This window comes from Saimiri boliviensis, chromosome 4 (genome assembly GCF_048565385.1).
Source record: "Saimiri boliviensis isolate mSaiBol1 chromosome 4, mSaiBol1.pri, whole genome shotgun sequence".
Classification (NCBI taxonomy): domain Eukaryota; kingdom Metazoa; phylum Chordata; class Mammalia; order Primates; family Cebidae; genus Saimiri; species Saimiri boliviensis.
The window spans coordinates 127,439,170-127,457,926 of NC_133452.1; the positions used below are offsets into that span (position 1 = coordinate 127,439,170).

The 18,757-nt window shown below is 33.5% G+C and overlaps 1 protein-coding gene across 1 annotated transcript in view; it reads left to right on the forward strand.

The window, feature by feature from the left end:
- BMP5 (bone morphogenetic protein 5) overlaps positions 1 to 18,757 on the forward strand; it is a 137,171-nt gene that overhangs the window by 92,267 nt on the left and 26,147 nt on the right. The window contains exon 3 of the mRNA XM_003926372.4: positions 2,204 to 2,352. Coding sequence (XP_003926421.1) covers positions 2,204 to 2,352 — 149 coding nt within the window. The remainder of the gene's footprint in view (positions 1 to 2,203; positions 2,353 to 18,757) is intronic.

Genomic DNA, 18,757 nt, shown 5'->3' on the forward strand with positions numbered 1-18,757 from the left:
AAAAATTATCTCCTATTCTTTTTTGTTTTTCATGTCTTGATTAATATCATGCCAAGGGATGACATTATGAGCCTTGCAGAATTGATTGGGACATTTTTGCCATATTTCAAATGAAAGCAGACCTGAAATCAGTGTAGCACTCAAGTTTTTCCCAAGGTACAGGGTGACTGCTCCTGTTTAAGAAGTGAACAGTGTAAATGAGTTAATTCTAAGATTAAGGTCTCAGAGATATTCATCAAATATCTCAAAACTTAAGACAATTCTCATTTTCTTATCTGCTTATTTGGAGGATTTTTCAATTTAGGTGGAAGAGGAAGAATTGAACTGACATGCTATCACAGTGGGACTATAAAGGGTTCTACAAATTCTAGTGAGAACAAAAGGAATCTTGTTATTGCTTTGTACTATATGCTTGTCACGTGTCTGTAGTATCTAAAACAGTACTGTATCAGATATGAAAAAAGTGTTTCAAACCTTCCTTTGGTAAACGCTCTAATTATAAAAAGAGAATAAAACATTCATAGTTTGTATTAGGGCATTTAGATGATTTAATTATATTACATTTATTTGAATTTCTCCAGATTAATAGAAAAAAGTACAAATCAAGTTAGAAAACAAAGATGTAGTTTTTATGATACTGACACATTTTTAAACTTCATTTTTGTTAAAATGGTTCCATTTTAAATTTTAGAGTATTCTTAAAAAAAGTATGATTTATAAAAAGTTTTCACAACAACAAAGGTGGTGACACTATTCCCTATGATCTATAACCTTCCACCTGGAATGTACCATCCATTTGGACAGCCAAGGCAGCCTTGTAAGTCCTACAGGACGTGGAAGTTTTCATGTGAAGCCTGTGAGGGAATGTGAATGTCCTTCCTCAGCCTTCAGCTTTCAGGAGTAGACAAGGGATTACTAAACCACTATTTCATGTCAGTATGTGGCTTTATTTATTAAATCAGCAAAACAACACAAAATATTGTCATTAGACACCAAGCTTAAAAATGACATTTCAGGCCAGGCGCAATGGCTCATGCCTGTTATCCCAGCACTTTGGGAAGCCGAGGTGGGTAGATCACAAAAACAAAAAACAAAACAAAACAAAAAAACAAAAACTTTTTTTACATTTTCTAAACCACCCTTTAAGTGACTTCTATGATGTATACAGACAGAAAATTCAGTAAAATAGTGTTTAACATAGCTAATGAATAGCTACATTTTTTTAGGTCAATAATATGCTCTCACATAGATTCAATACTATATCCAAGGTCATAAAATGCATAATGGTGTTATTTTAACTCTACCTTGAGGGAGATACAATATTTTACACTTAACCTATCTGAGCCTGAATTTTATCAATACGAAGGAGCTCCTGTAAAGATTAAATGTCAGAAATAGGTATCTTTAGCTCAGAGACTGCCTGTAATAAAGGAATAATACATTATTCTTCATAATTCAAATATTTATACGTTTATAAATATAATGCTAAAATTGAGATTCAAAAATTCAAGTATAAATGTTAACAGCAGAAACACTACAGATTATTCTGAACTATGTAAGTTCATATTCATAGGCATTACTGTCCTGAGGGAACTTACACTTGCAGAAGATATTAACACAAGTCCTCATAGATTGCACCACTTAACTCATGGGATGTATCTCTTAACCCAGTGGTGCACTCTGTTAATCCTCTCTTGGTGTTTGGTATCCATAAAATAATTATTTAATAAAAAAAGAAAAAAAATTAGGAAACTCTTTCAAAAACAGATGATCACATTACATCCTGCCTGTGTTCCATTCATTTGAGAATTCACATTCATCCAAGCTGGAACAGCTACTTTCCTTTGTCTCTATTCAGTTTAATTTTTTTTTGTTTTGAGGACTACTTATAGATGGGAGTAACCAGGAACACTGATGACCAGGAATCAAATTAAGAGCAGGACATCAGTTTGTAAAGGCCAATAAAAAGCAGGAAAATGGGAATTACTTTCAGATAGTGATTACTAATCTGTACCAGGTTTGGTTGGGAGCCTAGTAACAAAGTGATTCGTATCTTATTACTCATCACTTGGGTCACTTGTTCCCCTTGTTCTTTAACTCCTATTATTTTACAGACTGCTTTTCTAATGTTTTCCCTTAAGTCTAGGAAATAATGATCTTCGTTTAAACTTTTAACTTTTTTTGTTGTTCCTTTCCTTTTTAGGGATGCAGATCTGTTCTTGTTAGACACAAGAATGGCCCAAGCTTTAGATGTGGGTTGGCTTGTCTTTGATATCACTGTGACCAGCAATCATTGGGTGATTAATCCACAGAACAATTTGGGCTTACAGCTCTGTGCAGAAACAGGGGATGGTAAGCACTGATTTTTATATATTTTTTTGTGAAGCTTGTTTTGACACATTGAGAGTTATTGTTTTTTTGTGCAGTATAACCAATATATGTTTTATATTTAAGGTGTCCAAAGTGGCACATTTCGTAGGATAATGCAATACTTTATTAGCTAATTTAGAACACATCTATCCAATACATTTACTGTAAGGCTCTAGGGTGGGAGGTAAAGAAGAAGTAGGTTCTGCTACTGCTCTTCAGGAATTTTTAGTCTAGTGTTGAAGACCTGTATACGTAAGTAAGTAGCACTTCTCTAATATAACAATACCAAAAGAAAGACACATATAAAGTGATATGGATCTGTATCTTGATTGTAGTGGTGGTTACACAACTATATAATTTGTAAAAATTTATAGAACTGTACATCAAAGAATGAATATTTTTATATACAAATTAAATCTTAAAGCTCAACTAAAACAATGATAAATGTGAATCAAAAAAGACACTAGATAAGTAAAGGAGCTATCAGTAATACCAAGTGAAAGAGGATGGGGATGGAATGAGTCACAAAAAATTGCGAAAATAATACCAGGTTAGTTATTTACATATTGCAATTGTTGATCAAAGATGACTGCTCCAGAATTACCTGTGGAAGGGTCTGTAGGAAATCTTCTCTTTTAAGAAATAAATACTTATGTTCATAACTATTTATTGGGAACCTACTAAATGCTGTGCATTTGGCTAGATTCTAGAGATATAAAAGTGAGCAAATGCAGATAGCTTTATGAGACTTGCATCTGAGTGATGCACGAGGTAGTAGTAACACACAGTCATATTAGTGAATGTGTATCACAGCACACTGAGGAGTTCAATGGATCTGTGAACATAGGACAGTGGCTGGATTTGACCTATAATCTGAAATACAAAGATGTGATTAGGGGAAGAAGTTGTGAGGCAGACAATTGAGATACATGGAACAGAATTTGCAGGGTGTGGTGATAGGGACATTGACATATTTACTTAGAGGGCTCCGGAAGCCAAGGCCTATATAGTCAGAACTTTGTTGCTCTTTGATCAAAGTTCCAACACTCTATATTAAAATCCAGAATTGCAAGTCATTTAAAATTATATTTGTCAGGATAGGAGGATAAGACATAATTTAATGGTGTGCTATATTTAAGAACTTAATTTTAAATATAAAAAAAATCATGGAGATAAACACTGTGCACTTATTCTTTACCCTAAAAATGTTGCCACCAGGGACAGGGAGGATAATTTAAAAAATAATAATAAGAGGAAGTATTTTATTTAAGGTTCACTTCTTCTAGTTATCACAGATAATACAAGAAAAACATTAGGCCTACCGTCTGCCTCCCTCATTTTTCCTTGCTGTGTTACACAAAAGTCTTGTTTAATAAACCACATAGGTAAGTAAAAGTTGTGTTTGTCTTGAATCTTTTTCAAGGAGATTTAGTGCTGTAAGTACTAAGGCTTCATCATGGCATTCTTTTTCCTGTAGCCAGTTTCACGGCCTATGGATAAAACCAAAACCGATGCCGCGACTGCAAAGATTGTGTATACATAATGAAGTTCACCCACAAATCGAATATTTTAAAGGGTTAGTCTAGTGAATGTTTTATGGACCTCAAATCTTGATCTAGAGAAAGAAAGTTCTTACTGAAAGTGTTATAGACAAAGTTTCAGATCTTTCCTCTGCCCTCAAATCCAGATTTTAATTATGATGCTGAATTTTTATGAACAATTTACGTATTCTGGATTATAGGTTAGAGTCCAGTTATGGCTTTAAAATTATCATTAAAGGATCCCCAGAGTTCAAGCATTATAAATGTAGACTGCAAAAAGCACAAATTTAAATAACCTTCCAAGAATTCTTACAATGTTAAGCTACTGAACATTTATGGTCAGAAATGTGACTGGGAAATTGGTACTGGGGAGGTAAGCCAATCCTTCCTTCCCTGGTATGTGGGCCAAACAAGAAAAATTAAATTAGTGGTATGTGCTTCCCCCACTCTTCTCTTTGGGGATATGCTTGAAATGTCTATCTAAACAAATCAAGAAATCTATGAAATATGATCAGCATGTTTCCTTTTCATTTCTATCTTCCCTCATGCCCCATGTGGATTTTCTAAAGTTTCCCTTTTTGTTTTTGTTTTTTCCTACTCTTCTCTTTTCTTGTATTGGTTCTCTTTCCTTTACTATTTCCATAATTTAAATTCAATGTCCTTTTCAATTTATCTTTTTCTTTCTGAGAACTACTCTGTATTTTAACTTTCCCTTTCTCTCTGATTTTATCTATATTGCATGGGTAATTTCACTTAAATTACTAGGGTGTTATTTATCCTAGAGTTAAACGAATGTTTTACTCCTTTCAAAGGTTTCCAAATTCTATATTTAAGAGTTAGGTTTAAGATACACAATCTTCTGTTGCTTTTATTTATCTCTCTGATATTGTCTAATAAGGAGAATTTTAGCATGGTTAAACATCCTAGGCTAGCTGGATTTTTGCTTTTAAGCAATGCTTAAAACATATTTTAACCAGACGTGGAGCAGATATGGCCTTGGGAAAGTAACTGATTCTCCTGGCACCTTAGTTTTATTAACTGCAACCTCGTGAAGAACATACATGTGACATTTTCTTATAAATATGAATAACCAGATGCTTCAGCTTATCACAACTTCACTCATTACCACTGCTGGTGTTCTCAATGTGACATTGCTTCGGAGCAGACAGATCATCTTTTATTTTCAATAATATATTCTGAATGTTTTCTTCTAAGCATAAGGAGTTGAAAATCATGAAAGGATGATAGGAAAGTCTGCCTTCAAACTCATTTGTAGACTATTATTTATCCATTTGTCCAATGCACAATCATTGCGTATCTGTGCAGGCAAGATGGCAGGTTACAAAGGCGTATCACCTAAGAGAAAGATAGAGGTAGCTGATTTTAGAATAAACTGCCCTAATACTAAAAAATAGTGTGACAAAAAAGACACCATGCAGAAGCAGAACATATATGGCTAAAGACACCTGGGATGGAGCCAAAGTAGCCACGGTAGAGGTGGCCTTTAAACAGGATCAGCAGCTAGGATTCTCAGAAATAGAGATGAAGAGGAAGGGAAGTCATGGAAGTGTGGGAAGTGATCGTGAAGACAGGGTAATTCATTCCCGGATGAGGAAAAGGTAAATAATGCACAGCATGGCAAAATGGCATGGTATATGCTGGAAAAATTTAATAGTCCAGAATTGGCCAGAAAACTTTCACGTATAAAATATGGTTGCAGATGCTATTAGGCAAGTAATCCATAAACAAATCATGTAAGGAATATGAAATCTAAACTAAATGTAATATTCTCTTGCAGATTGTTAGTCATAAAAAGAACTAAACATTAATCACAGTAACACAACTGTGATTATAGGTTTGAATGAATGTCAGTTTCATGAGGTCATGGGACATGTATCATTCGTTCACACTTGTACCCTCAGTGTGTGGCTCGATGCAGGTTGTAGGTATTGAAAATATCTTTAGCGGTAACGAAATGAGTTTGTGATTAAAAGCCTCTTGGAGATCACTTGCTACTGAACACGTTTCTCTTAAGAAGACATTCCAAACTGTAAATTTTGGATTATTAGTAACTAAACCAGACTGATTTAACATAGGAGCAGACTTTTGTAGAGGAAACCACAGTACAGTAGTTAAATAGTTTAAATCATAAGGAGAGGAGAAAGTCAGTGATGTGTATTATTAAATTTTGTTTAGCATGCCCCTGTGAAGAAAAAATACGAAAAAGGTCTAAACGTATTTTGGTAATCAAAAGGCTGCTGAAATCAAAAGTAGCATTTTGATTCCTCAGAGAGCCTGTGGAAATTATGTCAGTTTATGAAATATTCTTTTTAGAAATTTGACAAATGAACTGCAATAGATTTGGCAAGAGAGTTCAAGAATATTTTATTATTTTTTCATGCTGAATAGATAATTCTCGAGCTCCATATGTTTGTTTCTGCAAAGTAATGCAAACATATGAACAAGCAAATGAAAAAAAATCTATTGCTGCTTCTTAATGGCAAAATTTAGAGATTCCAGACAAGATGTTATATCCAGTTTTACAAAATTGGTTTCCAAGTTCTCAAGCATTCTCTCATTGTGGTTAACAAACCTATATGATAATATAAATTCTATTTGTGTTTTTAATAGCAAACGAGTAGGCTTAAATCTGTCCTAAATTATTGTAAGATTTCCAGTTCCCTACATTATAATGATATATTAATTAAGTGACATACTAAGTCTTTCTTAACATTGCTAATGTCTGCAGTAATGATTTTTCCTACACACATATGCACACGTTTTATTACACAGATAGCAATTTAATCTAAATTTGAAGACCGGAGTTTTCCCCCCACTTTAATTTTCCATTGTTTTATATTTTATGTAGTTTAAGCCTTCCAAGTAGATTCTTTTTTTTTTTTTTTTTTCAAACTTGGGATTATAGAATAATTTAGAGATAGGAAAACAAAGTATTTTTGGGTTCGTTAGAATGTCTTTTAAAAAGCCCTATGTTTTCAGACATTTTTGGTTTGGCAATGCCCAGAATGAATTTTGCCAGTGACTTTTTTTCTTTCTATTCAAACTTGCTTATACATTGAGAAAAATTCAATCCGTATGTTTCTGATTCATTGGTATTCAACTCACCAAAATATTGTTTTGTCAGCGAGCTGTTTAGTGTCCAAGATACATTATAAGATTATTTTTTAGAAGTAGGACTGTAAAAGCCATTTTGAAAACAAAGTCATAGCATAATTTTCAACCACATCAAGGTAAAACTTCGGGTTTTAAGTCAGAAAGTTTAAAGTCTCACTAAATTTTGCACCCAAATCAAGAAAAAAAAGAAGATTTCAGTGGTATTAAACTGTCAAATTAAATTTGATTATAACTGATACTTAAATGTAAAACTTAGAAACTTATTGCTTATGGTAACTTAGAATTTGAAGTTTTGATATTTAATTTAAATGAGGAGGATAAATGAACAGATAGCTACATTCTAGAAATAAAAATTTTAAAAAGAAATCATTAGAAAAACTAGATTAAAATCTGGGCTCTGATAAAATATTTCCCATTTTAGCCATTGCATCAAGAAAATGAGTGTGATATAAGGAATGTGAGGTTGTATTAGATAATAGTACCTGGCATACCTAGCACATGGCAGGGCAGTAATAAAGTTCTGTTGACTTAGACTAGAGATTGCATAGACTTTTCACATACATTAGCTCTGGTTATCACTCCTTTAACTTGGGACTAGTTCTTTTACTGTGGAGGTTTTACAGATGATTTAAATAAATTTTAGATAAACTCACAAATGCTAGTCCACAGGGAAAAGATCAGATTGTTATACGTTCGGAAACTTTGAGTTGACAGCAGAGAATATAGGCAGTTATGTTATTAGGCTCATGTTTAATAACACTGGTTGATAAAATAATTATAAGAAAATTTTAACCTGTTTCAATCTAGGGTATGAAATCAATAGAAATGAACACTCAGACGTGTCAGATCAGTTGATGCTTATATTAGCTGGCATCAACCAATGATTGATGCTTATATTTATAGCTGCCATAGAATACTACATTACTAGTACTTAATGTGGTAATTTTTTGAGACCTGTTTTGTTCTTAGACAAATAACATGTTTTTGGAGATTACTAATTGCATCAATGAAAATAAAGGAAACAAGCTTCTTGTAACTCAGTAAGATTATATATGGAGTTAATTTATTAAATGCTGGCCTACAATACCTTAAAAAAACCTCCCATTTAAAAATTCCTCAGTACAAATTACTAGTATTTGATTTAGTAAACCTATTAGTAAGCATCAAAGGGTAAAATGGATTCTTACAAAGATAAAGGAATTACAAGCAGGATTTTAATGTTCACAGAACACAAGATCAAATAAAGTTTAGTCTTATTTGATGAAAAGTAGGGTCCAATGGTTCCTGCTACATGTTTTTTTGACGTTTATAGCAAACCACAAAAAAATCTCCACTATATAATGGTATTTCCCAGAATATGATCGGAAAGCTGAGATTTTAGATTTTGACATTTAGATTTTAGAAAATGAGAGATTTTTTTAAAGTACCAACATTTGAATCCTCTTTTATTTTCAGCAATATTAGTCTGCAAACTTCAAATGAAGTCTTTCTTTTAATCTGGACAATTAACTGGACAGTGGGTAATTTTACATTTTATTACCCAGGGCATTGCTATATTCTCTATTTTTCAACCTGTGATTACTTTTTGTTGCTGTTCATTCCCAATAGTTGACAATTGTTAAAACTATGTTAACAAGGAACAAGATTCATCTTTTTTTGCAACCTTGGGTTGTTTTTGATTCCTATATGCAGAGTAATTTAACACACTGACAACGCTTATTTTCCAAATCAACATATCCAGTAATTGCTCCAAAATGTATTCTTTTAAAATCAGTTTTTCCAAAATTGCCACATCTTTTGAATAGCAGTATATTCCTAATTAGAAACTTACATTCCAGTATCTAAAGTCCTCATGTGAGTATATATTAAACAAATGTGTAAGTTACACCTGAATATACTTTTTAGTTTATAGAGTTGAAGTGTATTTGTGTGAGAAATGCAGAGTTTTTAATATCTACTTAGATTTAGTAAGTCCAAGAATCTGCTGCTTTAAATGGAAGTATCCGGCGAAGTTTGTTGTGTTAATTCTTCATATCCCTAAGACAGTCACTTTTGCCTCAGGGAAAGAGCTCCAAATTAAGCCTGTGTGTTGTCAGAGGCTTAATTTATCTGTGTCAAAGGTTAGATGATCTATATGGCTGCGTAATCTGAATATCAGCTGACAGTGCTAATAAGTAGCAGAAGAAATTCTGAGATCAAGGGTGATATTTTTCTTTTTCTCCTGCTGTTTTGACTACAGTTTCTCATTATTATTTATCTAAGTTCAAAAAGTTGAATTATGTCCACTTATCTGAGGATCTTTTAAACATTCTAAGATTTGATAATATTTCCTTCTGTTATCTGAATCTTATCTTTTAAAGTAATTAAGTCATTTTGTTCATAAAACCATATGGCTCCCCTTTTGCTGAATTTATGGTGATGACAATTGGTTTTAAATAAATAAATGAGTGTCTACATCTAAGAAACTGAAACAATCACTTATCTTGCTAGAGGTTCTGAAAGGAAAAAAGAACATATGCTCATGATTTGTTGTAGATAAATATTGTTATAAATAAGTAGTTCTTTATGTATTGTGTAATGTTTAAGGATAATTAGATATTGACTTCTGGATTAATATTTAAGAATACATTAGGAGGATAGTGGGAGAATAGTTATCTTCAAGTACTTGAAGAAAGGAAATTAATAAATAAAATTGAACTTTTTCTCTATGGTCCAGAAGTTAAATCAATGTGCATAAAAGGCAAACTGAGGACTCTTTACAAAAGAAAAAAAAAAAAAGCCTGAATAATAGAAGTTAATGGCTATAAATTATTTGTTCTGTGAGGAATAAGCTCTACATGACTTCAAGAAGTCACCATTTAGTTGACTTCCTGTCTAGGAATTATATCACCTAAGATACGTTTTGGGTAATTTCTAGAGTAACTTACAACCTTGCCGTATCATGTAATGGTAAGCCATTTGTAATCTTTAAGCATATATTTACACTTTAAGCATTATATTCTAATATACAAATATACTGTATGTAGAGAAGGTACAATGAATGGAAATGTATTGTCTTAGAGAAAGCTGGTATTAAATAGTTACATTCAAACCCCAACTTAAGATACTGTATAAAGCCAGTGATGGAGTAACTGGTAAAGAAGAACCAGAAAGGTAGACATGTTTTTCTTTATGCATGTTTGTGCATGTAGACATGGAAAACCCAGGCATATACATTCTCAAGGAATTGTGTCAGGGATCAAATATAAATTCATAGTTGAAAATCTCTGATTATTAAGTTTTCTAGAGAGCTCTTCTTACCACATTTGGCAGGATTGTATTTTCTTAAGTGCCATACTAAATGTTTTAGTATCATAGCTAAACATAAAATTCAGTCACAATTTTTCCAGAACATTTTAGAGTGACTTCTACTTCTATCAAATTTCCATCAAATTTCAGAACCTCAAAACATAAATTATGTGTGTCCATATGTTACGTTCTGAAAAATCATTATTTTTTGCCTGAAATCAAGAAATATTTAAAAGATGGCTGAGAGAAATAACTGTGTTGTTCATTTTAGTGTGAATGTTTACCAAAAGTGTCCATTAAGAACTCCTGTACATTTATGCTAAAAATGACTAGATTTCTACCGAAAATAAGTATGGCAAAAGTTTCCCTTGGAGTTAGAAATCAGTATTTGTTAATTTTCCAACCCCATATAAGCTGTGACCCATGGTTTTCTAACTCACGTAATGTCTTAAAACACATCAGAGAACATAAATCTTTCCTGTATGCTTAATTTTTTTGTCATTTGCCCACTGTATAAAAATGAGCAAAATCATTAATATGTCTTTCATGGCAGGAGTAACTGAACATAAATAATGGATCACTGTTAAATTTCTACTTTGTTCAACCAAAGATCTTATTAATTCTCCTATCAGCCACACAGCATTTTCGTAAAATATACTCCATGTATTTTCAAACTAATTCTTATCAAAACTTCTTTTCTATCTACAAAACATCAACTTTTTAATATGCTGATTTCAGCAATATCTTTTGCCAATATCAGTTTTTTATGCTAATATTTAGTATTTTTGAATTCTACATGGTTATTCCAGGTTTAACTTTCTAGGTGTATCTTTAATTGATTTACAGTAAGTATTTAAACCAGACATTTTCTATGATAGACAACTGAAATAGACAACTGAAATTATATTAATAACATTAGTGGAAACTAACATTGCTGAGCGCTTACTCAGTGTTAGGCATTTTGCTAAGCTCTTTAAATGAAATGTCTACTTTTTAACCTATTTTGTACATGAGTAAAACTAGCTTAAGAATAAATCGAAAAATGATTTATTTTCAGAGCCAGCCTGTGATATGCTGACTCTTATAAATTACTAAATCCTTTATAAATTCTGAACTAAAATATAATTTTATTTTAATAATTTCCAAATAAAACAGTATCATTAAAAATGATTACTATGAAACAGAATTGAATTTTATGCTGTAGCTGTTGGGAATTATTTTTGGGTTTTCATATTTTCTGGCTGGAGTTTAATTGTGATCTGGCCCACAAAATGTAATAGTAATTCTGCCCTATTTTTTATTTTCTAAATTAACCGCTTCAATATTTTGTTTGTCCCTTTATGCAATTATAGTTATATTGATAAATTAACAAATTGGAAAGGAGAAAAACGAACTTTTCTTCTGCCATTCACTTCAACACGTAATTAAATTTAGTCAAATTTCTTTATTTAGAACTTGATAATGAACCCCCTCTTCTTAGTTTAGTCTTATGATTTTGAAGCAGAAAATAATGTTTTTCTAAATAGATATTAATTATAGAATATATTCCATAATAATAAACTGAAAGACTAAATTCTGCTGCTTTTATCATGTCCATTATATAAACATTTTAAAACTAGCTTTTTTTTCTTTGAAGACTTGCATCTCTTTATTATGTCCGCTTAGAATAATTGTATGGCAGTAAAAGTTGAACAAAGAATAATATGTGAAGTGTTTGGCATAATCTAGGTACTAAGAAACAACAGTTCTGTTCAAGTCCCAAAGCAGGTAACATTTCTAAGTGGAGAAGTGCAGGTTTGATCGTGCTTAAGAACATCTTAACATACATTGGTGGATCACAGTAACTTACTTCAGAAGTCTTAGGTTTTGTTTTGATTTAGTTTGTTTATATTTGAATGAGAGCCATATGGTTCACAAAGTTTGCTTATCCAAAGTTTAGCATCACAACTAAAACACGTATATGAAAAAAAGGGTTTTAAAATTACTGATTTAAAGTAAGCGGTGACAAACAGGAGTTAGTTGTGGTTCACTACCTGGCGAAATATATATTTTGCTATTTTTTAAGGTTTCTTTTAACGAATAGGGGTATGGAAGTGCTTGGCTACATCTGTATTTTCTGTTTTTGATTTTCCCTAATTCAGAACAGTAACTATGGAGCACCAATCTTACCAAACAAATGCCGAAGTCAGAAACATATTTCAGTTTCTGTTGTTTGTTATATTTTCTCTCCTAGACTCTGTAGCTAAACTAATGACCTGTGGAGTAAATATTTTCATGGCAATATTAATTTAGGGTCATGAAAAATATAAAATACTACTGATTGTCATTAGACACAAGAGTTTACTTTGTCTTTTCTGTTCTTTCTACTTAGGTTTAACTTATTGTTGACACATATTTCTCAAGGATACATTGCAAAAATAGCAGTAGTGCTGGTGTTTGTGTCCTGAGCAGAGAGCATGAGTTGGCAGAAAAGAGAACCTTTGATCATTATAAGGCATGAGCAACCACTGTGGCTCCATGCTGCTGAGAGTTAAATTTTGGCATGCCGGTAATAAGATTATGAGAGAGAGAGGAAAACCAAAACAGAAACAGACAGACAAAAAGCAAAGGCATCTAACCACACATTCAGTAGCATATACTAGAAATGGCCATCAAAATTTTGATTAGACGAAAAATACTTTGATAATTAAATTATGTATCCCCACTGCTTACGAATGTATGCTATTTTCTCAGTGTGACAAGTTTCAATTAGAGTGGAATACGAACTAGGGAAGCCACCTGCCTTCTCATGGTTGGTAAGAAGTGTTGGGTCTTCATCTTCCTCTTTATTAAGGAAAGTCTGATCCTGAACTAAACGAAACAAGCAGCTATAACATTGTTCTTGAAAACTACAATGTGTATGCTACTGACAGGCTATTTTTCCTCCTTTGCTCTCAAGGTGGAAGTATACAGAAACTCAAAATGAAAGTATCAACCAGTCTCTAAAAAAGGGAATACTGTGTACTTAGAGGAAAAACCAAGCTACTTTAGTAGTGTGACAGGACTGAGTTAAAAATCTCATTTTTTGAGCCTTATTTTAAGCATTTAAAGAGTATAACAGTTGCTTTGCTGTGAGGAGGAAATAAGATGTATTCAAATGAACTGGTAAAATACCTATCTTCAAGATGTGGCAGCTGGTGCTTCTCTCTTAATTTCAGAAGTATTGAATTGGCTGTTTCAATTCCCAGTGTCCCTGCCCTGATCCTTTGAGACATGCTTCTTGCTACTCTTGGTTACCAGTTATGGTTATATGTAGAAGTCTTCTTCACAGTATTTTTCTCTGAAGTCACACAACTAATAGAAATATCAAAGTTCTACTTGTGCTATGAAGTCAGATGATACTGCTGACCTAGATAGAGCACAAGGAAAACACTCTTGGAAACCAGCGATTATTTTGCATGCAAATGGTTTCGGATGCTTTTGCTCTGGGGGCCAGCAAGGAATCATTGGTGGTGGGAGATTTAGCCTTGTAACTGGTCCCTTATGTGGGGTAGGTTAGATGGCATTCTTGCCATAGCCAGAGATATGAAAACCTGGTGAATAAAGATTCTGCTTTTTTTTTTTTTTTTTACTCAGAAGAATGCTTTACGATCAGCTTTCCTATGTGACGAAAAGCTCCAAATACTAAAACTCCACATTTTACAATCTATAATTGAAACAGTAGTTGTACATATTCATGCAGTACAATGTGGTGTTTCAATGCATGTGCACATAGCATAATGACTAAATCAAACTAATTACATCTATCACTTTAAACATTTATTATTTCTCTGTGGTAGCAGGTTTCAAAATGTTTTCCTGTGGAAGTAGCTACTATGGCATGTTGCATTAGGTATCTCAGTATTGGTTCTCTACTGCATATTTTAGAAAATATATTTTACTTTTCTTTTTCACTTTCTTCTTTATTGGGTGCCAAATAATTTACTTTTCTTTCATTTTGCTGGTACTAGACTAATCCAAAGACACTGGAAGTAGCCTATAAGCATTTGATAGGTTCATATAAAAATAAAAAGGGAAGGTCAAACATTTAACAAATAGGGTTTTCTGTATGATGGGCTGAGGTGGGAGAAACAACTGAGGTCAGGAGTTTGAGACCAGCCTGGCCAACATGGTGAAACCCTGTCTCTACCAAAAAAATGCAAAAACTTCGCCAGGCAAGGTGGCGTGTACCTGTAGTCCAAGCTACTCAGGAGGCTGAGGCAGAAGAATCACTTGAACCTGCAAGGCTGAGGTTGCAGTGAGCTGAGATCACACCATTGCACTCCAGCCTGGGTGACAGAACGAGACTCCATCTCAGAAAAAAAGAAAACAAAAATTTTTTTTTGGAATAATACAGTAGCTGGTAAAAGGAGTATTTCCTTTAGATCTTCATAAGTTTCCCAAATACCTACTTTAAGTGAGTTTCCAAGACCACTTTAATCACTATAGGTAAACTGAGGAATACTAAAATTTCACTGCTGTGAAACAAACTAAAATGTGTTTGACATCTGAAAGCTTTTTGTCATTGACATTATAACACAAAGAGAGAGTTTTTAATGTTTTTGGTTGATTTCTGCTGAAAATCTGTTTCACTGTAATTGTATTATAATCTCCCAGGCTTCTAAAGGAAAAGGTTTTTTTCATTTAAGATGCATACAATTTTTATTTTAAAAAGTCACATAATAACTGGAGAAAAAGACTAAAACTAATTCACTGTTCTCACAGTTTTGTGAAGAGAATGTTTCTGCTTTCTTAAAATAAATGAGGGCTGTAAGACCAACTGCTACCCAGTCTTTCTGGGGCATGTGACAGATGATGTCTGTAAAGTTCATAGGACCTCAGGGGAAAGGTGCTATATATAAAGACAAGAGCTATTAAAAAGTAAGTGCTTTTGTGGAGGTAAACTACAATTCCTAGCATGAGATTCATATTTCCATCAGCTGAAAAGATGGCACAAGTAAAACACATTTGTTGGGCTTGTCATGCCCAAGACAGTAAGCCCCGCATTTCAGAGTGATGTCCCATGGAAGGAGACTAATCATTTTCCATCACCTCAGTCCTGCCCTTCACACAATAAAATATTTCAGCATTCTGGACAGCTTCCACAACTGGGCACAAACCTCTGGGCATGCTGCTTTAGGGTTCTTGGCTTCTCTGTCCTCAGGCCCTCCTTCCTGGAGTCTCATGAGCTTCGGTTCTCAAGGGTTCGTGTATCTCCCCCTTCAGGACTTTAGTTATCATGCCAGTGTTTCTGACCACATATCCCCATTTGTTTTCTAAGTCCCATCACTTTATCAAACTGTGGGGCATGACAGTATCTTCTTCAAAATTTTTAGAAACAATGTCAACACTTTAAAAAATCTTTTTCCTTTCAACCTCTTTATCCCTAACACACCCCAATCATATAAAAAAATGGATTTCTTCTACTGTTATTTGTTACTATGAGTTGTAACCACATTTCTTATCCACAGAAAACTCTGAACTCATAGTTCCTACCAGTGCCAGTGAACTGCTACCAATAGCCCTTGCTGGATTTCATCTCTCCAGTGTGTCTTTTTTTTTTTTTTTTTTTTCCCTTTACTTATGAGCCAAGAATCCTATGCTTGTCTGTACATATTACATTTCTTCCTTCCTTTGATTTTCACATATTACTAATAATATATAATTATCAATATATAATATGGGCAAAGTGGTTTTTTGAAATTAGTCTTTTAAATGTCAGTAAAAAGAGATGAGAAAAGTCCAGCAAAGGTATTGTACAACAAACCTCATTTGTTAAACAGAACTCCAGAATCACTGTGAAGAATCGCTCAAAAACTTTTATCCCGTACTCTAAAGTTCAATTTTAATACTTAAAAAATAGTTTTAAATCCCAGCTTTTACTTGTTTTTGTTTGAATTCATAAAGCCATGCAAGCCATTTGAAAAACAAGAAGGTAATAAGGAGGAATGCTAAATTTCTGTTTGTGATAACTTCAAGTCTGAGTCCTTAGGTCTGGCAACAGGTCTGCGCCTTTACACTAGAACTTTAAAAAATGCAAATTTTAAGTTTTAAAAAGTATAACATGGTTGAAATTTGTAGCTAGATTACAATATGCTTAATTTAAGGTGATAGCAAATTTAAGTATATATGAGATTTAAGTAGACACGATTCTATCTTCCCCACATTCCTTAAAATCAGATATAAATATGATGTAGTCTATATGCTGGGTAGTGAATTCTGTACATTTTAAATGATCAGTTTCTAAAAAGGGTAAAATTCTGCTATAATTTAGAGTCACAGAATCCATAATTTCAGAGTACCAGAATCAAATTTAATCACAGGTTGAAAATAAGTGAAGATCAGATAGATGTGTGGATGTGAGACAATGCCCTGATTTGACTACTGCTAAGGAGTCCGTAATGGACACTGCAAGAGTCTTTTTTGAAATGAAGAAAAGATCATTTGTGTACCAGTTCCATCACAGGTGTTTTGGGTTAAGCAGTCAATTACTGTGGTTTTTAGTGGAGAAAAAAACAAACTGGAATGTATGCTAACTTCTCAAAGTGATATCGACGTTTAGACTCTGATAAATCCTCAAATGAATGTTTTTCAAACTGTGTATCCTAGAGGGAAACTCAATGATCATATTTGGAACCACTTATCCTTATAACATCAACATGTCTCTGAAGAGCTGTTTTATGTCAGAATCTCCTTTAATAACTCTGTTTTTAAAGAAATAAACATTTTGAAAATCACATTTTCCAAAAGGAGTGGTCTGAAATACAAAACCAGTGAGTTTGGGATAGAATTTTGGTTTGCCAGCCTACCTTCCCTGTGACTATAAATCTGAAATAGTTTCAGTTGTGTTTTTAGGCAAATGTGACCACAATACCCTGACCTCAATAGTTATATGAAGTCATTTGGGTTAGAGTAGCAGATCTAGAAGGCTTGAATCTCCAGCCTCAATTATGACAAAATTTAGCAGTTCAGAGCTCCAGCCTCATCTACATCCTTCTTAATCTCTGTATGAATAGAGTAATAATTTCTTAGAAGATATCATCCCAACCCTATCTTTGTTCACTGAGTTAATAAAACTGTAAAATAAAATACCCCTATATTTGCTGCTCAAATTGTTTCACTATGATTCCTGTACAATAATTCTAAGGAGAAAATAAAATGGACAAGGTATAAATAGTTACTTAAAAAACTCTCCACGAAGAATTGCCTGAGCCCAGGAGGCGGAGGTTGCGGTGAGCCAAGATAGCGCCATTGCACTCCAGCCTGGGTAACAAGGGCAAAACTCCGTCTCAAAAAAAAAAAAAAAAAAAAAAAAAAAAAAAAAAAAAAAAAAAAAAAAAAACTCTCCACGAGCAAAGATTTAATGTTTTTTTTTTTTTTTTTTTTTTTTTTTTTTTTTTTTTTGAAATCCAAAAGACAATATCTATGCCAATACCAAACTCTGGACTCCTACAATTATCATCATTACCACTTTGATTTCATAATCCCACCATTATATAACACCCAAACCTGGAATAATTGGGAATAAACAATGTTTCTTTGGGTCTGACTGCCACCAGCAAGATCACAGGACTGTTGGCACATCCTTCAAGAACCTTTCTAATCTCCTCTCTGCTGTATCTTCTCCCCTCTCATTTGCATGTTTAAGCTTGAACAGTTTCCAGCAACCAAGTTTTTCTTTACCTCCTATTATCACCCCATCCATTTAGCAGATCACATCAAGACATGGATATCATCCAAGGGAATTTTTCCCTTGCAATTGATGCCACATTATCCCATCCCTACCCTCTTTCCAGCGTCCACATCAAGACATGGATATCGTGCGAGGGAATTTTTCCCTTGCAATTGAAGCCACTTTATCCCGTCACTGGCATTGTCTCTTTCTTTGGAATAGTTATTGGTACACATTAAAACTCCCAGTGTTGTCAGACTGCTGCTGTGCTCAGCTTTGAGCTGGTACTACACTCTAAAGTCAATGCTGATGCTGACATGGAAGATAACTTAGGAGCTCATTCTGTTGCTGCCATCCTGACCCAGTGTGGAACTGCTCAGAAGCCATTCTTCTTACACAGAGAGAATCTTTGTTCAGGGCTTGTGTCACAGTCTGTCAATGAAGTTCCAAAGTAGTGCTAACTTGTCCTCCTAGTATTTTAGCGACTTTGGGTAAAAATTATGTATTAGATTTTCTTTGATTCTCTTTCTTTCTTGGAGTTAAACATGTATCTATCGGAGCTGTGCCAGAAGTAACTCTGGGTTATAGGCTTTAAAAAAAAAAAAATCACTGTGGCTCACCTTTTTCCTTAGATGACTTCTTGACCATGAAATTGCTCAGTTTCTTTCAAATATATGCTTAGTGAATCAAGCCTATCACTAGCTATGCTTGGATGTGTTTGAATCTTAAGGTG